The following is a 26,559-nucleotide window of genomic DNA, read 5'->3' as shown; positions in this document are numbered from 1 at the left end:
AACACCAATATACACTTTTTTCAATAGGGCCTTTGCTATCTTAACACAGCTTTACAAAAAACTTTTTTGGAATTCAGAAGTAAAATAAGCCTGCAAAATGCTTGTATTAAAATTAGATACATTGAACTTTCTAATTTGTAGCAAACAGTTATAAACAGTGAATAAACAGTTATCTACCATTGCATTCTGGTTTCATCCAGGAAAAGAGCGTTAGTGCCTACTTTTTGCTGATTCTCCTGCCTCCTCCAGCTCATGTCAAATATTGTAGAGGAAGAAGGCAATCATAGGATCTTGCCAGCCATAGATTTTTTATGGCTGCAGACTTCCAAAACCTCCATATTTATGTTCCTTGTGAAAGCTTCCTATTCTACTTTTTTTTCTTGTATATCTCCCAGTCTTTGCAAAAGAAACCAAAGACAAAATACTTTCTGAAAACAAAAATGCACTACAAACAAGTTTGGAAATAAAGCAAGTGGTTGTTTTATTTGTGAACATCAAGTAAATGCAGGTATCTGTGGCCTCCAAGCTTATGTTAGAGTAGTAACAGCAACAGCATTTCTCAGAACCTATCCAGAGCTCACTGAAGTCTCCAAAGACTTTATGGTCTTTGGAGAGGGATGCAAATGAATGTGCACATTAGATTCACTGGATCAAAGTATCCTTGGTAGGTGATCAGGACAGAGTTACCTCAAACTGATCTGACTCCTTGCACACACATGCACATACACAGACACGCATGCACACAGGCATTGCAAAATACATCCCACTGAGCTTGTCAATTGCACATCTTCCAAAAAAACGACTCTCTCAGGGGTTCCTCCACCTCTTCTTCAGAGAGTTGGTAAATGCATGCAGGACTGTTTCTTGAAGTCTGTCACTGTGGAATACCCATAAAGGGATGAGCTGCAGGATGCACGCCTTCAAAACAATCAAGCACAAACAAAACAAAGACAAAAGGTTACAGAAGCCTCTTGAAAGAAATTAACTCAGTGTTCACAATGCTGTGGAAAACAGTAAGTGAAAAAGCTTCTACTTTATACTTTTAGTATGAATATTTCTTTTAACGGAAAATGTTCTCTTTCTTTTTCAGTTTTCAGAAGATTTGTTCTCTTCCCAATACTTTCATTCAGTGCTCATCATTGCAGCTGCCGTATATAAACATTTATTGTATTTTCTTAGTTTGGTTTTCTAAGAAAATGAAGTTCATATGATAGCAGTGGGGTTTTTTTGTTTGTTTGTTTGTTTGTTTTGTCCTTTCCTTTTCCCATGAACTTTCCTTCACTCACCAATAGCTTGAATCTGCTGGCCAATTTCTGTAAAGGAATAGAGATCTCAAATGTATTTCCTAACAGTGTCATGAAAATAGGCAGCTGGAGAAAGGAGAATGACTAACTAGACCTGAGCACAGCTCAGGATACAAAAGCATAGAAAGCCACACTTCACTGAGGGCCAATGCACGTTGCTTGCATCTGCCTCCCTTCATAGTTTCTTATTAGCCTTAACAATTTATTCATCATTTCTCTTTTGAAGCCTAATCTTAATGTCTTTGAAGTCAGTGAAAAGACCCATACTGCCAGTCAGCCTTGGTCCCGCTTTTTGGACTCATTTACAAACTGTCAATTACCAGTATTTCATGGGCTAAGCATCCAAAAATCTCATCTCCAAACATGACATAATTCAGTGATTCACTAACAAACTCTTCTGCCGTCTTCATGATGAGATTGGGTTTTTGGTACATCGTCATTGGAGTAGAAACACCATAAGGAGCCACTGCCTAAAGTAAGAAATCAAAAGAATAGTGTAATGGGATCAAACATTTTCATAAGGGCTTTCATTTCACTGTGCAGAATACCCCAGCATCTGACAAATTATAATAGGTACTTGCTCTGAAATGGTACTGCAGTAGAATAAGGAAAAAAAAACCTATAGTTCCACACAGGGAAAAGATATAGTTCCACACAGGGAAAAGAGAAAGCTTTGGCAGGAATGTCCTTCACTAAGGATGGCTACACACTACAGGTTTAGGCATCCCAGATCATATTCAATTATTCATTAAAATGAAGGTAAATATGGTAAGATATAGTATTACCTGTATGATAATTCCCTTTTCCTTATATTCTGCTTGTAGTGCTTTGGAAAAAATGCATATAAAAGCCTAGAACAAACAAACAGAATTATATTAGCACAGGAACCTGTAAGTACATGTACATATCGTCACAAGTATGTGCACACATGGTCCTTACCAAAATGACCAAGCATTACACAATCTAAGTCACAGTGTTGTGGCAAAAAATCTATAAATGATCTTTTCTAGACACATCTCTGCTGCCCTGCATTAGGAATGGCAGGGTTGACTCTGCACGCAGTAAGATGTAGCCCAACACTAGTTCAAGGCAGACTTGAAACAAGTACTGTGCAGGTTGTCCTGAAAGCTTTGTCTCGTTTCATGAAAATGCAGAAATATAAATACCGGAGTCCCCTGTACACTAGCTCTTGGCACTGTTGCATGTGGCCCTTTTTTTTTTTGGCTGAAACATACCCTCCCAATCCAAGGCTTATGCTGCTCCTTTCCCTTGCAGTAGAAAAGGGAGTGAAATCCAACTCATGTCTTAGGTGTATACATATCAGCATATTCTAAAAATAAGATTTTTGAGGTAATGTACTTAAGGATTTTGGTACATTGTCATTGGAGTAGAAACACCATGTGGAGCTTGTTCATGATCTACAGCTTCAGCCTTTTAAGGTTCCTGTTTCCAAGTTTTTTCTCCACACCATGAAGAGCGACATGTACTAATTATTTTTTGTGTAAAAACTGTGGTAAAATGAGTCACTTCAGAAGCTAGACCTTTGAGAAATATTCAGAACTTGACAACCTTGACTCAAACCTCAGTAATCAGATGTACAAAAGCCATAWTAAGGAGAAAATCTGATAGCATTCCACAGCCATCATTTGCCAGGTCTTACAATTTTAAGCACCAATAGTCTCATGATATGACATGAAACAATAATATGTTGGTAAGTTAAATAGCTTCCTTTCAGGGCACTGTAAAAAGCAGTTATGTTAAAAAAAGTGCTTAGATACTCAAGAAAAAGCAAAATCAGAAGATGACAACCAATACACCGTATCAGTTTGAAATTAAGAAACTAAAATTGTATGGTTTGAATGTAGTTTTGAGTACAAGAAAGTTATTTTAAAAAGAGAGAAGGGAATARAATTTTTACTTTTTAAATTTTTTAATCAATTTTTTAACCAAGTTATGTTCTAGCTGTGGTTCAGGCAAATATCATTCCTCAAGAGTTTTCATCTGAGACAAATCTGAGCTGAGTGGACTGTTTTTGGAGATTCAGTGAAAGGCAGTAATTCTGTATTTTGATATGCTCTTGGGTTTTAATTCAGAATAGTATCTCCAAATGAAATCTTTGAAGTCAGGCAACTCATCACCCACCAACCAGTGATTCTTCTCTTCATCCCATAGCTATATCAAGTCTTGTGCATCTACAGTTTTGAGTAAACCAAATCAAACTGCCCAGTAAAAGTAATCACTGCCCTGAGTCAAGACATATTATGAGCATTAGTAAAATACTGTTAAATTACAGGCAAAAATCTTCCCATTATGAGCCATACCTTCAGCTGCATTTCAGGGAAATAATTTCACTGGTTCCTGGTCCTCAGCTAGTGCAACTTCACGTTGCTCCATTATTTCAATGGAGCAACACTGTCTCATGCCATCTGAGAACCTGGCCCTATGCTGCTGATACAGACATTTCAGTGAACATTTGGCAACTAATATTTTTTTATAAAGCAATGTGAAAGACTTACCTTAGAAGCCGAGTACATTGTGTATAGTGGACAAGGAAAAGTACCGAGGCCAGAAGACAGATTCAGAATAAGACCTTTCTGTCTGAAATTTAATTTCAGCATGATTACATTCAATTATACCCAATGGCATTACAGTAAAAACCTGCGGAGGTTGAAAACAACCTTCTCCCCCAGAAGACAGATCTCTCTTATTACATAGTAGACTACATTCTCAAAGGATCTAATCTTTATAGTTCAGTTAAGTGCAATTAAGTCCAAAACAGCCTGGAATAATGTCATAAGTGGAATTTACTGCCTAGTGCAGCCAGAACCATGGGAACATTGTACATGCTATTGTATACCTAACAGAGCAAAAACTGCCACCAAAAGAAGGATTTTATACTCCTAAGAAATTGATAGGTCTCCTTTGCTCATTAAGCAGCACATTCTTTCTCCTGTTTCTTGCATTTGTTGTTTCCATTTCCCTATTCATAACTCCCCACACAAATCAGTAAAAACAATTCAATCAGCAACACCCAGGAAAAAAAAAAAAAAAAAAAAAAAAAAAGACAGTAAAAGGTTTTTTTTTGCCCAGAAAAAAAGCATAGACTGTCCTCTAACACACAGTAGTAACAATGTTTTCTAAAAGCTCCACTGAAGAGCATAACTTCTAGTTTAATAACTCCCATGTCTAAAATACACACTTTTTTTTAATGGAGAAAAGAAATCTGTATTTACAAAGCTGAACTAACCTCTCTGAGGAAGTATAAATATCTCCATTACATGAATAGTATTGCCTTGAGCACAGCTACCACAAAATGTTACAATATTTTCAAATGCAATTGCTTGCCTAACTAGGCCCACCATATGCAATTTTATTCTTGCAACATATGCATGTTTTTCCTGGAAGCAAGCTCCAGACTTTTATATTTTCTGTCTTGTTCTACAGCTGAGAGATGGTTCATGGCATTTCCTATCATTCATTCACACAGCACTAACATCAACAGGAATAAATTGCACCAAGTGACATACCATTAAATTGGTGAAGTTAATCAAGAAAAAGCATAGCTACCACTAAACAAACTGAAAGCAACTGCTAAAACATATAGAAAGTTATAGTAAAAACTATAGTTATAGCAAAGTTATAGTATTAGAAGTTATAGCAGATATAGAAAATTATAGTAAAAAAGAGAGGGAGAGAGATTTTTACCGTGTCTCCATTTGTTTCAAAATTATTTGTGTCATCTGTAAGACAAGTAAGTTAAGAATTATATCCAGTCTCCCTGCTTCTGATTACATTTTTTGACTTATCATGTTTTTTCACATGATTCTTCATTTGCTGAAGCCCCAGCCATACATACGCAACTCAAGCAACTGAAATACGGCACCTTGAAACTTCTGGGAAAAAATTAGAAATATTCATGGCCTGCCAATTGGCTGAATTCTTGTTAAAAAATTCCAAAGTTTAATCTGCTAAGCGGTGAAAATCTCATGCTTATCCAAAAGCTTTTCAACAGTATCTGAATTTCCTGAATCTTCAATATTTGATCAGAAACCTAATGAGAAAGTAGGGTCACAGTATTTTCATGCTTTCACTTCTGGCTCTACCTGGATCTGAAATAGTAGAAAATCATGAAAAGACAGCATCTTTTCCTGCTAGCAAAACAGACTTAGGATCATATTTATGCCAACTATTTAATCATCCATTCCTTTTTAACAATAGACTTAATCATGTTTATACTTTTTAGAGCATAATTAAACCCATTTTTAGGTATAAAGTCTGTTGCTGGATGTTGTACTTGAGAAGTATTCTTGACATTAAGCCTAAAATGTTTGGGAATTGATACTCAGACTATTGACTTGCTATAAACACACACAGTGTATAAATCTCTGCAGAATAGGAGTATGACCTATATTGTAAAGGGCAGTAATGAAAAGCAGTGCAAATGCATGGTGTGATTTAATTCAACCCTTGATAATTCCCTATGTTTTTTAGAAGTGTGATTGTGTGCAAGGGATGAGTAGGAGCAGGGTGGGGTTCGCAAGCTTTACTTTCAGAAAGGATGTTAAAAAAAGAGAGGATGGAGGTGCATCATGTCAGCTTGAGTAGAGGGGAATTAACAAAGTGGTGGAAAACTTGGGAAAAGGTGCTGCCTCTGCTAGCCAAAATGCTGAAAGTCCACAAAAGCCAGGAAGAGGAAGCCAATGAAAGATTTCAAGCTAACTTAAACCTAGCCATTAGAAATACTGGCTAGGAGCATGATTTCATCGCAGAATGTTGGAGAAAAGTGAATACCGTAAAAGGCCAAAAATGAGGTGGTTGTAATAGCACGGGAAAGGAAGCCCTAGATCACAGTGAATTGGAAAAAGCTGATTTTGTGGCATGTGTAAAGTATGCAATGGCAAAGGGAGAACCTTTCTGTATCCAGACTGTCTTGGGGCAAACTGTTTGTTACAGGCCTGTTTGTGTGGGATATGTATGTTTACTACTTAGGTTTTGCAGATGTTTCTGTTCTTTTGATATATAAACAGAATAAGACTTGGGAGCAGAAAGTTCATTTAAAAACACCTTTTAAAAGAATGTGTTTTAATTGACAGATATTCCATGATTTATTATCTGAAGTCATTAAGCAGTACAAATTTGGGAGGTAAAGTTTGCAAGCCAAGGAAAGAGGAACATCTGCTGACAATTTTTATGCCATGTTTAGAAAAACATTAGCCAAGGTTGAGACAAACTGTAAAGTGTTCTGCTCTTGTTCACGTTTACATGCTGCTTGCACACAGTAGAGCAATGTAAATCTTAACCAGAGGCAGAAAACACGAAACATTAACTGCCCCTATAAGCAAGGAGCCAAAGGGGTAACAACGGAGAACTGCGGTTCAGCTCCTGAGGTTTCTGTCCTGCACTGATGCAAAAACACTTTTGCAGAACAGAATGATGTCAAAAAGTGCCCTTCCAGTACAAAGCGCCAGAYTGCGTGCCTTCTCCCTCTATAGATTTTGGCTCTGTAACAGATCTTCCTGTTCGCTGGAATCAGCCTGCTTTTGCAAAGCGTTTCAGCTGCAGTGTAACAACATGTCTCGACAAACCAACCGTGTTGAACAGTTTCCAGTCAGCACTGATCAAAAYGCTTCAAAAGCGCCTTTTGGTTCCACAGGGAACCAAAATTACTAATTCCCTGAAATAACACTGACATGCCTGTCATAAATGACTATCTGGGAATAAATGAAATGAAAATACACAGGAAAGGTAATTGGCCACTCTTTCATGGAATGGCATGTTTTCCAATAAAAATGTTATGGATTAGATATGGGTGTGGCACGTACCTTTGTAACAGAAATAATGTTGCAGTTGATGAGGCTCTGCAGGAAGCAAGAAAGTAGTAAGCATATAGTTAATTTAAGATTGTGTAGCTTATCTAGATGACATACATAGAAATTCCAACCGAAAAACTATCTAGCAAAACAGTTGCTTTTTCAGCTGCTAAGCTTGCCTCAGATTTTCACTGTCTGTGCCTAAAATTTCAGGTACTCAAAGGGAGGCTAACCTTGGATGTATTTTTTCTAGCCTTGACATTCAAACTCCCCCATTTTATACTCCTTTGATTCTGTGTGCAGCGTTTGGCTCAGCCAAGACTCTGCACATGCAACCCCTGGAAGCCTGGTGGCCAAGCAGTGCAGGCAGCAGCGAATGAAACCAGATGGATACAGAGAGCAAACTATAAAGTGCCCCCATGACACTGGATGACTCCCAGTGACGGAGGCTACGACATATTTTATAGCCTGCCAGTGCAGTATACTGSCCATGTAGAGAAACCCTCTTAAGTCCAGCAAACGAACCCAAGCCACAGCTTCCACCTAGCTGCCATCACATAGCATTGTACCCACGGCAATTAGTCTAGCAGAGCCCCTCTCTCAYGTGGTTATATTGCTTCTGGGCTGCAGCTCTAAAGGAAGCAGCCTGCCTGAGGACCTCTAAGTTGTGCCAGATTATGGAGCACAGATGGCACGGGTGCTGTGGCAGGTGGCAGAAAATCTGTTTTTTCCACAACTAAAACTGTATAGGTAAACGACAATAAGGCAAAGAAAATCTTGATCAGGTCCATAGTCCTCTAAAACTATTCTGTATGTATAACTTACTTCTCAAATAGGAAACTTCATTTAAACTGGTTGTATTTTTCAGTTTTCACATACTTAGGTAACAGTGTTTCAAAGAAAGGAAGCTCTAATAATATTAGCAAGAACCAAATACTTCAACTGAGCCTGTGACCGGGCTGGACCCCATTACATTACGTACGATCACTGAGCCAGAGAGGCYGCTGATCTCTGCTACACCAGGGCCAACTGCGCTCTCTGATCTGTTGCTAAGCGTCTGCACCAATTTAGCTGAAATCTACCATGCTTTTTCTCTTGCAAGCTCTTCTGAACATTCAAAACGAAACAAAACTACGCTCCTCCAGGCCCCGTTCTTTTCCTGCTCAGTTGAATGGTTAAACATGCGCCGATTGTAGTAGGCGCAGAATCTGTCCCTTGTTAAGTGGAATTATAGTTCCTAATTGTTACAGTGCAAGTAGAAAACCACAGAGTAATCCTACCTCATCTACGTCTGGTCCATTAAGGAAACGGCACGGAAGCGGATTATGAAGCATTCCAACATTGTTAACTAATCAAAGGAAACACAACGATAAGAACCACATCTAGCGAAAGTACATAGCTCGGCTGGTTAAACACAACGGGCTCTCCCTAAGACTCAGACATTTTTAAGCTGTATATGAAAASAGATGCCATCTAGCATTGAGTCCTGTTCTTACTGAAGTAATCTGTACTGACTTCAGTGAATGGAAAAAAAATTCAGTCTGTTTCTACAGATTGGGTTTGGGGTTTTTGTCCGATTGGAGATTTCTGTTTGTTTGTTTCACTATTGAAAGGACAGATTCCTTTACCAACAACAACAAAAAAGTTTTCATTGTTCCTATATGGCTCATACCAACTAGGGATAGCCATAGGCTCATTTCAGACTGAATATAAGAATTGGACACAGCTGTAAAACAACCGATAGTGAAAACTAATTCCCTGGGGCTAGAGGAAGAAGTTACCCCACAAGCTGGATACTGCTTGTAAAGTGGCAGAGGAGCTTTCACAGGAAAGAAATCACTGTACAGGGTAGAGAAATGGAAAGCCCTTGGAGAATTTTAATTCAATTTAAAACTTGTTCATAACAACTAATGCTCAAATACACTAGGCATGCTTGGTTTTAGCAGTACTGCTAAGTATAACAAGCTGTTGTGATACACATTACTTTATATAGTTCTCTGTATAATATACTGCAGCCACAAAACATCTTTCAGTTAACAGGTTTTAGTGACTCACCCAAAACACCAATTTCCAAGCCTTCAAGACTTTCTTCAATACTCTCATATACTGAATCTTTAGTGAAATCAGCTTGTATAATCTTCACCTTTTGACCTGTGGCTTGCTCTGCAATTAAGAAAAAGGAGAAAATTCCTTTGCATCTACACAGAGAGAAGGAGAACTACAACTGAATAATGAGTRAAATAATCAGATGTTCCATGTAATAATGCCCACTGCAGAAAAAGTAACAGAACTTTCTGKCTTTGAGAAGGCTCACAACACAAGCAAAATACTCTTGTTGTAATCAGTTGTTTTCAGGGAATGGCCTGAGAAATATAGGATCAATTTATGCAATGAAATCAATGAAAAGCCCCTCATAAAACCATTTGGGCCCCAAGTAAGAAAAAAACAGAAATAAACAATACAGGACTTCTTTCCCCGGTTATCATAATATTTACAAAAGAGCACTGTCAGCATATGCTAGACAAGTAAATGTGTGTGCCAGATCTTCTACATAAGCTCCATTTTGCAGAATTGTTTCAAAGTGTTTTCCTGTACAAAATGACCATTTTAATAAGCAGACCTTATCTTTTCACATAGAAGAAGGGGAAAATAGGCACTGTGATGCCTCCTTTTCAAACTACTCCTCTCCTGTTTTTACATTTGCACTCCCATGGACTGGACCTTCCCTAGGATTCTGCAGGACTAAAAGGCATTTAAGGGAGGATATAACTAACATTTTACAAGGTAATTTACACACAAGGGAAAAGGAAACATGTATGATTTTTCCACTGTCATTGTTATGCAGGAGTGGAGCCTAGCTCCACTTTTATCAGCAGTTGGTTTACTGCTGTCCACATTTTCAATGAAGTTTTATGAGAAAAAGTGGAAGAGACTAATTTATTCATTTTTAAAGGTGAGGTTCTCCTTTAAAGGGGCCCAATGAGGTCTCCTCTAACTAGAGGATAGCACTGTAAATTCTTGCTACTAAACCTGCTTTCAAGTTTTATGGGCAACCTGAAATCCAGATGAAGTTTGCTGAAAAAGTGACAAAGGGAAGCTGGGAAACATCAGTAGATAGTCTGAATGCAAACTGGCTGTAAGTGGCAGGAGTTCAGGCATGCATAGATGGCAGAAAGTCTGCCTTTCAGTCCTGCTTGGGAAACTGCCTGTGTTTGTTCAGAACTTGGTTTTATATCTAATTTCATACAGGCAGGAGAGCACATTGCTCCACATGAGAATCAAACATACTACTATGTCTACCCAGAAACCTTGCCTCATATCTCCTAGCATACATTTAAATTTAGGAAGTGGCCAGTTATTCCTTGTGTCAGCTCCTCCATGATGGTGAGGCTGGCAGGACGCCAGCTACGATTTCGGGTCCAGTGGGCTGGTTTGCACCAAAACAGGGCCCGCTCTGGAGGACCACAGTGGCAGATCTCCAAGCTGTTCCCTCCTTGCTGCACTACACACTGCGAGACCGAGCTGCCTTTTGCTATTCAAGCAACACGAGCAGCCTGAGGAACGGCAGACTCCCTGGCTCCAGGTCTGAGAAGTGGGCTGCACCTTATGTGCAATTTTAGAGGACATCYGTCTCCATGACAGGGGTGAGAGGGAAGAAGTGCCCTTTTTCTTGCCTCCTCCCAGGCTGCRGTTGTGTGTATGAAAGGGACGAAACATACCCTTTGAACCTTCAACCTATAAAAGCAACTCCAGTGGCAAATGACCCCCTAGCGGTCCCAGACCAGGGGAATGGTAGGACTACAAAGAATAAGGACATTGTGAGAGTAAACGCAGGGGAGAAAAAGAACAGAGCAGCAGCTGGAGCAGACGCCTATAGCGACCTTTGGATTCAAAGAGCTCTATAAACAAAACGAGATCGCCTTAAAAAGTGTAGTGATGTTGTGGCCATCTTTCTTTTGGGCAGTCAGAAGGGCAGCCAAATCTACAGAAACATAAAAATTAGGATCAAACAAACCATTTGGCCTGCCTCTGCATCCCCTTGTCTGCGCAGCGCTGTACTGCTGAAASCAGTGCTGTCAGCCAACAAACCAGTACTCCAGGTGGCTTTACTCTGTCTCATTTAAGAATGAAACAATATATTAAAAAACAATAAAACTATCATGCTGATAAATTAATTATCCAGGGACAGCTCTTTAGAAAATGATAATAATTCCGTAAAGGAGAGAGCCAAAAAAAACCCTTTCCAATGTTTCCCTCTCAGTGACACAGATTTATGACAGCCTTTGAAGACACAAGCCATTCCAACCTTTTTAAAAAGTCGTAAGTGTGCCAGAAGCAAAGGGCCTAGGTTTTCAAATATGAGCACAGGTTATACACTTCTTTTTAATGAAGGGAAGATTAATCTAATGAAAATTTAAAGCTTGAATTGAGGTGTTTAATCTGATATGTTATAAAATGCATCATTAAGAAGGATACATCTAACTCCTTCTGACCTCCGACAACTTGGGAATCCTGCTTGTCAGAGAGGATAATATGCTGCCTTTTGAAATTTACCAAGAAGAAAATAAATCAGGCTGAAGCACAAAGCTGGTCAGAACATGCACTCTGCCAGAAACTCTTCCTTTAGGCTTAGAGAGTTACAAAGATCATCCAAAAACCTGAAATAGCAAAATAACGAGGGCCTGAGTGGCACAAGAACCGACCTTTGTAGGAATAAGAGACCCTTCTGAAGCAACTATCGCAGGATTTGAGTAAGAAGAGAAAAGTACTCAGATTAAGAGGGTATTCGTATTCAGAGGAAATTCACAGACAGCAGGGCAAAACAAGAAGCTGAGTGAGCTATTTTAAAAACAGAGGTAAAAATAAGATTTAAGACTGGAGATACATGTAAAAAGTTCTATAATATTATAAAGCACAACATTTGGCTCTAGCTTTTCAAGAAATATATCCTCTCAGAAATACAGAGTAAAAACAATTCAGAAAGAACAGGAAAATAGAGAAAATCTGAAGAGAGAGAGTAAAAACTTAGAACAGAAAAAGATGATAGAAAATACTAGATAACACAAATTACTAGACAACAAAATACTAGACAACACAAAAAATGGGAAAATACTGTTAACYGCTAAAGCACCCAGAAACATTCATCAAGGCCCTAAACCTCTTGGTTCTGTAGTTATGTGTACTGGAAAAAACAACCCCAAGCAGTAGTGCCTCAATAACAGGCAGCAGCAATACGCGATAGCTGCAGTTTAACAATAGGTAACCAAACAACCTTGGAGGGAAAAGGAAGGATGTGTCAAGTATTTTACGTTATGCAGTCATCTCAGCTTGTTATCTGCTCAGCTCTGGGAGCTAGCTCTTCTGGAGGGACGAGGGATGGAAGGAAAAGTAAAACAGAGAGGAAAATGAACTTCTAAGAACAAAAGCAGCTAAATGAATTAGCACCTTTACAGGTCTTACTGGGAATAAATCACATTTGWTTCTAAACCATTCTGTAGGGTGATTTTTGTATTCGTTCTATCGTTTCATATTAGTGGACATAATTTCATCAGCAAAGGCTGATAACCTAGTTACTGTATTACAAACTCAAATGCATGAACCACACACTCCGCTAGTCCAAACCAAAGTATCTGAGGATCAAACACCTCACATTCTCTTAAATACAGATTTGTTTCCTCTTAGAAACAAAGAGTTCACTAAATAACTTCAGTGTCTTACAGAAGCAGCATTTTCTCTTCTACTTGGTTTAATAATATATCAGCTAAACAGTTCAGACCTTGATTACACCAACACATCCTAGCATGCGTCTCTTCAATCAGGATCAACCCTCTCCACATAGCTTGCTTAGGGAGTGTAGGCAGAAGAAATTAAAGGAGCGCAGTTAATAGCATGCCTCCATTGCTAACCTCCTGTTTTTATGGCTTGACCAATGTTTCACTAGAATATAAAATGTGTTAAACAAGCAGTATGCCAGACACAATGGTTCTATTTGTCTGCTCGCTGCAGGACTTATTTTGTTACCTTTTATCTCACATTCTGAAAAAGCCTTCCTGCTTGAATAGGTGGGAATTTTGCTTTTAATTGCAACATTTCTTTAGAGAAATGTTTCTCTTATTGCAGATTTCTGCCCACTCCAAATTCCAGTTCTGAGAGACATTCCCTGGAGCACCCACAATTCACAGGACTCTTTGAAAGCCAAATACCGGGGCCTCTGGACTTACCCACACTTTAATCTCCTTTCATTTATACTCTTCAGTATCAAAATTGAACTTAACACTATGATTAGGCAAATAATATTGTCAGGTTGAAGAGGGAGACAACTGTCTTCATTACGATGTCCAACCCCTTGAAAAAGATATACGGTACAGCAGTTAAGGGGAAACATGAAAAAATGCCCAGTCCTCAACTTGTTTGTGTAGCCTAAAGCAAACTTTTTGTCTAGACCTCTCTGTGCCTTAATCTCCTTGCATGTCAGTTAGGGATAACAATAACTGCTTAGGCTGAGACACTGCTTGTTTAAGCAGTTTAGAAAGAAAAAAAATTAGTAAGAGTTAGAAAATTTAGAAAACAGTAAAAACACTCTGGTTAAATTTTTCCTTCAGCTTTGGTTTCCATTATTTATTTACTCACATAAAACAACAGTAAGTTTAACCTTTCTCTCTCCTGCTCTGATGACCGGCTAACTAGGATGAAGTTTGCAAGCTGAAATGAGGGGAACATTTCCAAAGCGTTAACATAAGCACACGTTTAAAAGCCTGACCTAGAGCCCCCTRCTGATTTAATGGCCTTCAGATCATACACTCTGTGCTTTTCTTCACTCTGTCTTCCTCTCCTTCCTTTTGTTTGTGCCATCTACTTGTTGTTATGTACTCATTTCCAACCTGACACAGTAAATWACACATGAGTCACTCCGGGCTCAGCCAAAACCCGCAGAAAACAATGGAAAGATCTTGCTGGGATTTGCCACCAATTTCAGCAGAYTTTGGGGAAAACTCTCTGTGCCCACAACCCAACCGAGCATAGCGCAGACACGTAATCAGCGTAGCCTGAGCTCCTGGGGTCAAACCGTCCGCCCCCCTGCACCACAGACTGCGTGAATAACACTGCTGGTGTCGGCAGGGTTTCCTCACGTGCAGAAAGTCACAGGCTGCTCTTGCAGGACACGCAGGAGTGTTTGAGGACAGGACATTTGAGYTATGCTTTTCAGGACAGGGCCCAGCTCCTGCTACGTGTTTGTACAGAACTCAACACAGGAGGGCCTCAGTTAGGAAGGGGGCCAGTGGATGGCCTTAAATAAATCACAGTTCAGAAGAATTTACAGTATGTTATCTTTCCAGCCCTCCACCACTTCTTCTCTTTATTTAGTTAGCTTCATGAATCTTCTTTTTTCCATTGTTTGATTACAATTTACAACACAAAGGAATTATAAAAAATTCTTAGTCTTTTTTTAAGGATTCTGACATTTTAATTCTTTAATATCTAGCTGCAAAGAAACACAACAATGGCAGTGGAGCCGGCCTAATTCCCATGGAATTTTTTTTTTCTACTATTTCCTTAAGAGGAGCTAATGTAAGCTATAATCACATTGGCCTCATGGGTATGGCTGCTTATAGAGACTGCTCACAGCAAGCTGATGCTTTCCTGCACCAAAACTCCTTGCTTCTCAARGGAAAGCAGGTCTGTCCCTAGGGCTGAGGGAGAGGAATGGGCAGAAAATTCAGGAGCTCAGTCCTTGACTTTAGCAGCTTCACATTCAGAGATTACAGATTTCTTTATCCACTTAAAGCCTGTCATATCCCTGAGAGATGCTCTGCTCTCTCCGCAGATAAGTGTCCTTGACCTGATACTCTGTTGGAGCCAGCTGCCAAGCCTATTTAAAGGAAAGTCCTTCTGACGGAGGTGTGATCTTGGAATGACACACACTTAACACTGGAATCTGTAAATCAAACACTGCGTGAACAGAAGGAGAGACAGTGAGAGGAATAACCTTGACTACAGYAATCTTTAAATTCAGTGGAGGATATAAACTCTTTCAACTCCTATAGGAACCCCAACCTTGGATCTCAATTTGTTTAAACAAGCCATTCGCTAAACTAGTTTCCTCTGATGAAAAGAGAGTGAATGTTAATTCTAAAAATATTTAGCTGCTTTACCAAAAGCTAAATATAACTTGTATACCTTATAGAGAAAAAGCTAGCAAATACATTCATTTGACTTTTACTCTTACTTTGCTATGTTCCATTTACATTGATTTTCTTAGATTAGTTACTTTTTCTGGATTAAAAGAACAAGCCTAAAGGTAATCTTTCTTTCCCAGTCACAAACCGATTACTAGATTCTTTAGACAAACCTAGTATTACATATCATTTGCCTGCATTTACAGTTTTCAAGGTCAGGTGAAGCCAGCAGAGAACCTGCATCCATTTTTGCCTCTAATCCATGCCAGTGTTTGAATTCCAGCATATATTTTCAAAGCTATCCATGACTCATTTCGTAAGGTTCAAGCAAGGGAATATTACTGTAACTAATTTATAGCATTGCAGCCATGCAGCTGGGGCTATCCATGTAGCTATACCTGGGGTCCCACTATGGCAGCATACCTAGAAAACAGATGGACTCCCGAGCCCTGTGAGGCCAGTCTGCTAAACCTGAAGATGAGTTTGAGACAAGCACTTACCAACTTCAGTGGCTACTCTCTGAAGCTTTTCAAGAGTTCTGCTTATCATAACTATATTTAGTCCACGTTTTGCCAGCTACAATAGAGGGACATAAAATTTGTTAGAAAAAACAATGAGGTGACAAGAATCTTTATAAACTTCCCCAGTTTTACAATAAAAACAATTATAGATTTTTTGTAGTTGCTTTCATCCACCCATCACCTGCTGAATGAGCAAACAACAAATGTTAAAACAAGGCCAAACATTAATCAGAGTTCTTACCATCTGCCTAAAGCTCTTCTTCACTAAATATACCGGACCATTGTCCAAAATCACCCAAATATACCCCCAAATAAATAATTTGAACACTTTTCAAATGAATGAATGCCTACATTCTGAAAAGACAATCTGACATTTCCCAGAAAAAGGATTTTTACTTGGAAAAAGCCAAATACATTGATGACTTCCTAGTCATTTTAGAGGACTGCTCTCCACCCCATCTTTTCTTTCTTTTCTTTTCCCCCCACCCAAGAAGTAGATTAGAATCATAGACTCATAGAATCAGTAAGGTTGGAAGGGACCTCTGGAGAGCATCTAGTCCAAGCTCCACACTCACCAGGGTCACCTAGAGCATGTTAGACAGGGTTGCATACAGGCAGGCCTTGAATATCTCCAGAAAAGGAGACTCCACAACCTCTCTGGGCAACCTGGTCCAGTGCTCCATCACTCTCACAGTGAGGAAATTCCCCCTCACGTTCAGGTAGAACTTCCTGTACTTCAATTTCTGCCCATTGCCTCTTGTCCTGTCACAYGGGACAACTGAAAAGAATTTGTCCCTGTCCCCTTGACACCCTCCCTCCAGGTACTTGTACACATTGATCAGATCCCCCCTCAGKCTTCTCTTCCCCAGGCTGAAGAGGCCCAGCTCTCGCAGCYGTTCCTCACAGKGCAGRTGCTCCAGCCCTCTGATCATCTTCGTAGCCCTACGCTGGACTCTCTCCAGTAGCTCCATGTCTCTCTTGTAGTGGGGAGCCCAGAACTGGACACAGTACTCGAGATGAGGCCTCCCCAGGGCTGAGTAGAGAGGTAGGATCACCTCCCTCAACCTACTGGCAACAGTCTTCCTGATTCAGCCCAGGATACCATTGGCCTTCATGGCCACAAGGGCACGATGCTGGCTCATGGTCAACTTATCATTCTCCACTCTCTGTCACACTCTTGTCATCCTCCAGCACTCCCAGGTCTTTCTCTGCAGAGCTGCTCTCCAGCAGGTCAGCCCCCAGCTTGTGCTGGTGCCTAGGGTTATTCCTCCCTAGGTGCAGGATTCTGCACTTGCCCTTATTGAACCTCAGGAGGTTCCTCTCTGCCCAGCTCTCCAGCCTGTCCAGGTCTCTCTGAATGGCAGCACAGCCCTCAGGTGTGTCAGCCACTCCTCCCAGCTTGGTATCATCAGCAAACTTGCTGAGGAGGCACTCCATCCCCTCATCCAGGTTGTTGATGAATAAATTGAAGAGGGGACAGCACTAGCCACAGGCCTCCAACTAGACTCCACGCAACTGATGACAACCCTCTGAGCTCTGCCATTCAGCCAGTTCTCAATCCACCTCATTGTCCACTCATCTAACCCACACTTCCTGAGCTTATCTGGCAGGATGTTATAGGAGACTATTATTGGAGCAGTGTCAAAAGCCTTGTTGAGGTCAAGGTACACAATGTCCACTGCTCTCCCCTCATCTACCCAGCCAGTCATTCCATCAGAGAAGGCTATCAGATTGGTTAAGCAGGATTTCGCCTTGGTAAATCCATGCTGAGTACTTCTCATCACCTTCTTTTCCTCGTATGTCTGGACATGACAACCAGAATAGCTGTTCCATCACCTTACCTCCATCAGGGATGGAGGTGAGGCTGACTGATCTGAAGTCTCAAAAGACTGTGAAAGGATTTGGGCTTTACTCTCATATTGTATAGAAATAAAATCTCATGCAGCTCAGATAGCTAAATTTTAAGTGTCTGTTTCATTATATGCAAAGTAAAAAAAATTAAAAAAAAGGTGAAAAGGTGAAGTCTCTGCATAAAACTTCAAAATACAATCACACAAAGATACATCCATGGAGATACTGGCAAGAATTGCAGTTTACAGCTGTGAACACTATTTAACAACAGTCCATTTATAGTCAGTTACCATGTGCAGAACAAATGCAGAATAAACAGAGAAGGATATCCTCTCTTTTTCCTTGGGCCTTCCATTCCCATCGGTTTGAGTTTTAGGCAGGGCTTGAGAGAGAAATATGCCTCCAACTTGTGAAACTAGGTTATTAACAAGCAGCAGCCAAACTGAGTTGTGCACACAAAGAAAAGAAAGATAGAGCTGAAGCTAAAAAAATTGCCCATGGGAGCAAAGAGAAAGAGAGTTAAATTAGTTAGCACAGAAGATAAAGCCAACTTCATCTGAAGTACCAGGTTTGCTTAGAGCAAGAAACGAACTGGCGAAGCCCACACGCTGAACACCCATTCATTGCTGTCGCTGACTCCCTGCAATGCTTTCTTCTCAAACCTATTTGAGGGAAACAGTTTGTCCTATTGAGCTCTTCTGAAACAATGAAAAGAATGTTAAGAAATAAGGACCTTTGTTTAAAAATTCGCTACATCGAGAGTATGAGGGGCAGACTGTCTATTAAATGTATCAGCCACAACCATTTGCATTTTCAGCACAAAGCCCATCCTCACAATTCTCTGCTTTTGGAGACCCTCTTACATAATTGTCCAGTGCTCCAAAGAGACATGCAAACACTTAGACACTCGGGAGTTTCGAAAGCTCATTTTAAGGGCTGCATTTGAAGTACTCAGGAAGAGAACTCTAATTGTCCACATACTGGCAGATTTCCCTTCGTCCACAATGAGCTTGACTCAAGCTGTTTCCAACCCATTTGGAAAGCTGTGGAGACATGGTCTCTGTTTCCATGGTCACTTATTCCCATTTGAAACTTAGGGATGTTCCGATAGGGATTATTTTAATTTTTTAGCATGCAAACCCAATACCAAATACCAGCTATGTCATAAACAAAACAAAAGCAACAGTCTATTTTTTCTGGGCTTCTTAATGTAATTTCAAATATATTTTTGTGTCATTTGGTAGAAAAACCACATTCTAAAAAACTAAGTAGATTTGCTACTACTAAGACCTAATGAGTTGTCTCTCAGTTACAGGCAAATGTTTGTGGCAATTTTATAAAATTGTTAATTGTTAGATGAGAGAAGCAGACTTTCTGTTGCTGCTGTATACCAGACTAACCAGGACTATAAGGTTGTAGCAGCCATTTCTTAACACAAAAGAAGCTACATTTGACTACTTTTTTGCTAGCTCACCCACATAGAAAGCACACATCCTTTTCAGAAATAGATTTCACAGGACATTTTAACTATCAGGAGATTCAAGCACACCTTCAAGGCAAGTAAAAAGCATTGTGATTTCCTGGCCACCCACACTAACGGTTAAATCAACTTTAACACTACTGCATTCCAGATAAAAGTAACTTTCATTGTAGATGTCRTCAGCACAAAGCATTTTGCTACCACACAAAAGCTTGATGCTAGAGAATGGAATTTCCCATCACAGATAAGAGTAAGTGCTGGCTGCCAGCACTGTGCAGCGTGATCCCACATGTATTAGGCAACCCTGACTCCCAGCGGCAAAGGATTAAAGTGCTTCTGAACTTCTGAGAACACTAAAATGTAAGATTATTACTGCCTCCAGTCATAACATGCAGGGGTAACTTAGCACTTAGAAACTAGGTTAATACAAAAAGAAAGGTCAAGCAGAATTTCTAGAATCTCTCAAAGCCACCGTTTAAAAGCTTAAATCCACATTAAACTAATGCAAAAAATCACTGTGCATCTTCTAGTGCATTTCTGCAGTTCAGTGTGAGACAAATTTTCAAAAAATGAATGTTACACACAAGACAAGACACAGATTCTTGAATTCAAACCATGCAYGTAACTACTGCAGTTTCACTCATAGATTGTTGATACTCAACACAGAACATTAGATTTAATAATTTAAAACCTCTAATAATGCTTTATGGAAGCTGTCATTTTACATTTCTACCTACTGCAAGTGAGACTTTTCTCTCTTCTCCAGATTTGCACTGATATCATCTCAGCACTTCTTTCATTTTCTTTCCCTGGACTATAGAGTGTCCGTGATTCAGACCTCTCAAAACTTTGTGGTTAGGACTGAGACCGCAGAGCCGCAGGATTCTGCACACTTTGTGCTAGCCCTGCGCCTGTGCAACAGTACTGGGACAGTGATATCTGCAGGAATAAATGCAGGATCAAGTGGACAATTATAATATGGATGCAACTGCAGCAGGACAAACCAAATCACATTTAGATTGCATAAGACTGCTGGTAATACTGTGCAAAATTTCAGGAAATGAGACAAAGGTTTGAGATTTGAGAAAATGTTGTGTTAATAAATGAATGCAGTGCCTATCTCAAAAAGGTCTTCTGAAATACTGATTTTAACATAAGCAGTGCCCTGATTGTAAGAAAGATATGCACTATTACTAACAACAAAAATAGTGACCCAAATATTCATTAAAGCAGTTGACTAGGTGAGGATGTGAGTGACCAACATCCTGCTGTGTCTCAGCATCAAATGAGAAGTCTGTGGGTGATAAACTATAAATCTCAGAGTATGATAAGCCATTTCCATAAGCCGAGTAAGCTTGAGGTGCTAAGCCAGTGAYAGTAACTAAAGTAGATCTGTGTTTATTACCTCAGAAAAAAACAGAGCTATTGAGACTGCAGCAATACTGTGAAACGCTAACAGCTTAGTAGAGATGTTAAAGAGCTCTGAGACATGACAGTCTAGCACAGCATGCTCAAAGATGACGTATTTTTGTGCCTTGCTAGAAGTATGGTGAGCTTGAATCCCATCAGTCCAAGAACTAATGGACCAAATCTAACAGCAACATGGCTTTTGAAATAGGTATAGCAAATTAGAGCCAACGTCCCAGTACCTTGAAATCACAGCCAGTTTAAGCAGCTGAGTCTATGTGCTCAAGAAGGCTAGGCCTTTAAGATCACCCTGATGTGCTAGAAATATTGTCATTGCCTTCATGGAAGCCAGAACTTTCATGCAGAAGAGAAGAGGCTCAGGGTGTTTGTGTGCTTGCCTGTCAACAGGACTGTCAACAGTTTCCTGCCAGGAAACTAACGGAACAATAATTTGCTCTGAAAATCTGTGTCCTGAAAGCAGCAAAGTATTGTGCATATATTGTTTGGAACACCTCACAGCTCAACCAGCTACTGAGCTTGATAAGCTTTGCAGAAACCTGTATTAGCTAACCACCTTGGAAAGAAGGGTACTGAACCAGTAAATATTGCAGTGTCCTTTGCCTGGACCTCTGCCAGCTGTACCTAATGAGCACCTCCTGGGATCTCCACATAAAACACTGAGCAGAGAAAGCCACATTGCACTGGCCTTTCAAAAGCAAGGAATGTTAYCCTTAATCTGAAATCCTATATACTACTAACAAGTGTGGGGTCCCTACATTGATCTGTGAATTATCAGTGCTTTAATGAGTTTAGGATATCACAGAAAACCATTGCTTAGTGTCAGAGSACAGACTCTAGAGGAACTGGCATTACCTGTGGCCTTGTAGCCAATGAATAAGACTTGTGGAGAAGACACACATCACAAGATCTGCCTTCACATCAGCCCCTGACACCACAGGAACCTACGCCTGAAGAACATCAGAGCATTTTGTGCCCTGACATCAGACCAGCAAGACAGCAGAGCTGAGCCAGAAACTCCAAAGGCACACAGACATTAAAACAGCAGGGTCAGATTTATTTATCTGTGAGCCACACACAAGCGTGTGCTTTGACCTCTGCTAGCAAGATGAAGGTGCCAAGCTATGAGCTCATGTGGAGTGGGCTTGGGATCTGCCCCACAGTGCAGTAGCTGAGCAAAGCTTAAATCAAAGAGGCCACCTGGGGAGGAAGGTACGCCTCAGCATAGATAAAGGATGGCTCTCCTTCATCCGGCAAAGCCAAAAATAATTAACAAATGTTCTACAAAAACATGCCAATTCCAGCCAAGTTTTTCAAGAAAACATAGTAGTTGTTTTATTCTTTCTTATGGTGTAAAGCGGTCATTCTGCAATAACTGGCCTTTAATGGGACTTACTGTTGTATCACCCAAATAGCACGAAGGAAGCAGAACAAAGAGAGATTCTGATCCTGACACTCATAGGTGCCTGCAAACCTCACCTAGACGAAATACCACCAGGTGATCACTTTAAAAAGTTAGATTAGCCAYCTGCATGTGCAGGAGGCTACACCCAGAGGTGAGGGTTTAAAGATACAATTAAGCACTTAGCTAAATCCTCTCTCCTCTCACCCATCTCATCCTTCCTCAACCTATTCGTTCCTCAAGATCTTCCCATTTGCTGACCACTGGAACAATTCTGTGAGAAAACAGAAGGCAACATTCTGCCTTTTCTCCCACAGAAGAGTTTGTGATTTTTATCATAACTATGACAAATGCTGAGTGTTAAAATGTAATACTTGGCATTTGTCCTTGCACTTCCTACATTCAATGTACTTCCAAAAGTACTTATTATATCGCCACTCCCAGAAATCAAAATCATGAGGTTGGTGATTAAAGTAARTAATGTATATGCTTAAAAAGATTGACTTTAAAATTGATGTCAATTAATTCAAAAGGAAACTCATTTTCCTTTCTTCTGAGATATATTTTAGATATAATTTATGATCAGAAGGGATCACATCTAATCCAAACGCTGACGTATTAGATGCTGCTAATTTTCACCTGGTCATCTCAGCAGTGAAGGCAAAAACTTGCGTTTCACTGATGTGCAGCTTCTAGAAAGAAAGCCACTTTTGAATGAAGACATCAGAGAGAAAATCTACCTCTCAGTTGCTATCACTAGCAGCAGGGATGATCGGAGAGGCCACCCTGCCCTGGGTGTTGGCTGGGCGCACAGAAAGGGGCTGCCCTAGTGACTCTGCACAGCCACCGCGCAGCTCATGGCAGCTTTCAGCCTCACCGTTCCTCCCTTCGCTCTCCTCCTGCCCTTAGAGMTACTGATTCCTCCTTGTGGCTTTTAGCTTTTCTTACAATTTTCGTAACTTGTAGTTTTTCATTCACGTAAGATTTCTCTTCTATTTGTGGTTTCAGACACATCTGCCAAGCTTTTCTCTACAACTGTGAGGGCTAAAAACAGTCTATATTTCATACGTTTAATGGTAGATAACCCAATTGAAAGACACGTAGCAGCAGCCCTAGGGAGCCAGTTCAGGAGATTTCCTGCTCTGGACGGACAGCACAAAATCTTTTGGAGTACTCAGTGTTTCCATTCAATTTTCTTGGTCTGACGTGAGTGTAGGAGCATGAATGATTTTCTTCTGAAAAGCAATACTGCTTTCCTTTCAGAAGGTGATTAGTGTTACTCTGCACATGTAGAGGAGAAGGATCAGTACCACGTTCTTCATACCTGCTCTTAATCCTAGAATAACCTTACCAACTTTGAGAGTCCGGTGGAGGGGTAGCAATTGCCATTTAGTTTAAAATAAAATCAAAGGGTAAGTAATCTATCTTACCTCAAAGGAATACGCTTTTCCAAGCCCATCTCCTGCTCCTGTGACCACTAAAAAAAAAAAAAAAAAAAAAAAAAAAAAAAAAAAAAAAAAGAGGGATTACATTTGTTGCTCTGCTTTAGCTTGTTCTTTCCTGGATTCTTTAAAAGCAATCTTCTGAATTTCCTGACCATCACTGTCCAAATGGTACTCCTAAAACACACAACCAACCTCATCTTAAAAGTTATTTTCCTGTGACTTTTTTGTCTAACAATTTCTGTCATTTAATTTGGCAGTTTTCCTCTTCAAAGTGTTCTACTAATACTAGCAAATGCTTCTCCTGTAACCCAGTTGGTACAGCAGGTAATTATTTTTCTCATTTTCAATAGGGAGAAATACAGCAACAAACCAACTGTCCTCAGGGTGGCAGAATTTTTTTTCTATATGCATATCTTTGCAAGTTTTGCTTTGCCAGTTTTTTACTTATATTTTGGTGCTAGAATGGCAGGAGATAAGGACTAACTAGTCCCTAAAGCTGACTCAACATCTTTCCTTCACCAGAAATCTATCTGTAAGGAAACACCACAGCAAATTTACCACTAGCTCTTCCAGAGTCTTCTCACTTACAGCAGATTTAGTATCACTGAGAAAGTAAGCAAGTATTGGCATATGTAAAGCACCCTGAACTTCAGACATTATGCAAACAAATACCAAAGAGGAAATATAGAAAGAAAGCATTATTTATCACCATAAGGAAGAAATGCAGTATGAAAATACTAAGATAATTCCAAGGTAAACCTAGTAAGTTTTCAGAGCAAAATGGATTTCAGTATCTGAAAAATGCCTCTCTGCTGCAGATGGTTTTTTATGTTCCTTGTAGACTAGCAGATACAAAGCAAATGTCTATTGGGGAACARGTTTCCACCAGCCAACTTTAATTATTGTGATTCTCAGCACCTCAAGTGCCATGTGATACAGCCAATCATTCAAACCTATGAATTTCTCTGTGTCCAGAAGACTACACCTTTTTAAAAAGATAAAGCATAAAAGGTGAGTCCACTGAAGGAAGCAACAGTCTCTCAAACTTCAGTGGGAACAAGACTTTCGTATAGAAACCTCTACTCAGTGGCCCTCTCCTCAGGCACAGAACTGAGGCCATCCTCACCTAAATCAAAATAGAGTCCACATGTTATTTTAGAAATGTCTTTAGGCACCTCTTCTGCAAAGGAGTGAATTTYACTCTTTATCCCACTATGAAATATACTTACTAATACTTATTAAATCTAGTGAGTTCAATGCTCTAACGTGGGGGCAAGAAGAAAGTACAAGAGTACTGATAGAGGTCCCCTCGTTAGCAAGATGCCACCATCGACGGTGGCAGAAAATGCAGTAACTTTTCATCTTTATTTCAATAATCTAACAATCCTAAGAAAAATATCAACATTCAGTAGGAAGAAGGTATTTATTGAAAATTTTGGTTATTTTTATAAGAACTTGCAGTATCTCTAAAATAGAACTGTCAAGTGGCAGCCTTTGAAGTTTTTGGGCAAACATAGATTTACTTCATTAATGATACAATTAAGAATAGGACACCAATTCGGGAAAAGTGGACTGGAGTGAAGCCACCAGGAACAAAGAAAAGTTGCTTTGAAGTGTGGAGGCCATATGCCAAACATAAACTAGTCACTTCACATATCAGGAAACTGAGGATATAGGCAATGTTATTAAAACTAAAGTATTTGAGGTAGAGAAAAAACATCAGAAGTAGGAATGGGGAAGGAATTCACATCTCTTCACCAGGTGTGTGAGCTTTTATCAGTTTGCTTATTTTCCTACTCCCTTTAAGTGTTCAGATCCTTCTGGTTCTTAAACCAAAGTTACTAGGAGAGATAAAAAAGAAATAAAAGAAAAAGAAATGAAACAAAGCACACTTATTGGAACACGTGTTTTGTTCTGAAGGGACAGGATAGGAAACACAAGAAAAACCCCTCCTAATTAATCACATAACAGCTCATCACTTGGTTACAAGAAAAATGTGAAGAAATTTCCTTTACCTGCCCATTCTCCCAGCGACCGAAAGAAAGCCTGAGGCAAAGCACTCCAAGTATGTGGGAAAATATATTTCAGAAATCGGAGGCATTTTACCAGAGTACAGAAACAGATCAGAGCCCCCAAAACAGTCAGCAGCTGACGCTGGAACTCCTCCATGGCGAAGGCAAAGTCAGGCAGCTGGGACAAAACAGTCCCTATCTCCCTGAGAAACGCCTCTTAGTGCACTGCTAGTCTCTGAGCACTGGCCTAGAAGGGAGACGTCTCATCAAATCACGTGATTTTTTTTTYTYYYCCCCCCCCAAGGAGTGTCTGGAGTTTAGATTAGAATAACTTCTATAAAATACACCCAAATTTGTAAACTACTAAAAAAAATCCAAACTAAACAATGATTGCTGGTGCTTGTTTTAGAGGCAAGGTTTTGCTCCTTTTCTGGAAACTATCCAAGAACAAAAAGAAGAAAAATATTTTTATTGTTATTGTTTAAGATTCAGAGAGACTGAAAACAGGTCTAAACCAAAGCCCTGGATAAGAATACTCCAAACCTTGGGATTAATACACATCCGCACTGTGTCTTACAGTGCTGAGGAGTTAAATTCCTAGTCCAGATATTTCCAGGGCAAGTTCGCACTGAACTTGTGCTAAGGGCAAAAAAATGGATTTATCTTCAAATTTCAAGGGTAATAACAATATTGAATTCTTTCTRAACAAAGAAAGCAATATCATATACCTTTTAAAAGAGCTTCTGGAAAAAGAGATTAATACCATTACACCCATTTTACAAAGGAAGAAATTATGGTATGGAGGGGTACAGTAAAATATKTAAGGGGGAACTCTTTGGAAAAAAATCTGTTTGAACTAGTATTAAAGGACAGGTACCAAAATCCTAAGGGGGGAAAACATTTACAGGAATGCTTACTGCAAGAAAAATAGTCTGAAATTAATAAAGCTCAGGAAAAAAAAGTGATTTAAAAATCAGAAACAGAAGTTCTCAGGGAAGGCACAGAAACAACCTAAACTCTTCTTTGTAGTAATCTGAAAGATTTTTCATTCTTCAAAGATCAGCTTAAACTGGAGCATCTTGCTTTATATTAAATGCATATATAAAGTAGTGTGTATAAGTAGTGTGTATGC

At 39.7% G+C, this 26,559-nt stretch overlaps 2 protein-coding genes across 2 annotated transcripts in view; both read right to left on the bottom strand.

Annotated features, from left to right (window-relative positions):
- Nucleotides 1–456: 456 nt before the first annotated feature.
- On the bottom strand, nt 457–25,636 carry HSD17B3 (hydroxysteroid 17-beta dehydrogenase 3). The gene is made up of 11 exons (XM_085312864.1): nt 25,431–25,636; nt 23,401–23,447; nt 15,792–15,867; nt 9,170–9,277; nt 8,395–8,462; nt 7,127–7,162; nt 5,010–5,044; nt 3,821–3,902; nt 2,090–2,155; nt 1,625–1,774; nt 457–918 (listed from the first exon to the last, which is right to left on the bottom strand). Exons 1-11 carry the CDS (start codon nt 25,582–25,584, stop codon nt 808–810), a joined length of 933 nt encoding a protein of 310 aa, XP_085168990.1. The 5' UTR covers nt 25,585–25,636; the 3' UTR covers nt 457–807.
- Nucleotides 15,813–26,559, bottom strand: part of SLC35D2 (solute carrier family 35 member D2) — a 34,885-nt gene continuing 24,138 nt past the window's right edge. The window contains exon 13 of the mRNA XM_085312812.1: nt 15,813–15,867. The gene's annotated coding sequence lies outside the window, so the exon portion shown is untranslated. The remainder of the gene's footprint in view (nt 15,868–26,559) is intronic.

The sequence above is a fragment of the Rhea americana genome, unplaced genomic scaffold (genome assembly GCF_003343005.1).
Source record: "Rhea americana isolate MKP2758 unplaced genomic scaffold, rheAme1 scaffold_11, whole genome shotgun sequence".
Taxonomy (NCBI): domain Eukaryota; kingdom Metazoa; phylum Chordata; class Aves; order Rheiformes; family Rheidae; genus Rhea; species Rhea americana.
Note: the sequence above shows the minus strand (reverse complement) of the source record. Positions and strands in the feature narration are given on the sequence as shown.

Bases quoted from the DNA above. Each gene is read 5' to 3' on its own strand.
- HSD17B3 (XM_085312864.1), bottom strand. From the start codon at position 25,584: ATGGAGGAGTTCCAGCGTCAGCTGCTGACTGTTTTGGGGGCTCTGATC. The intron at 7,163-8,394 runs GTAGGATTACTC...TGCTTCCTGCAG, and splicing joins ATGGACCAGACGTAGATGAG to AGCCTCATCAACTGCAACAT. The intron at 919-1,624 runs GTAATTGACAGT...ATTGTTTTGAAG, and splicing joins GCTTAGCCCATGAAATACTG to GCGTGCATCCTGCAGCTCAT.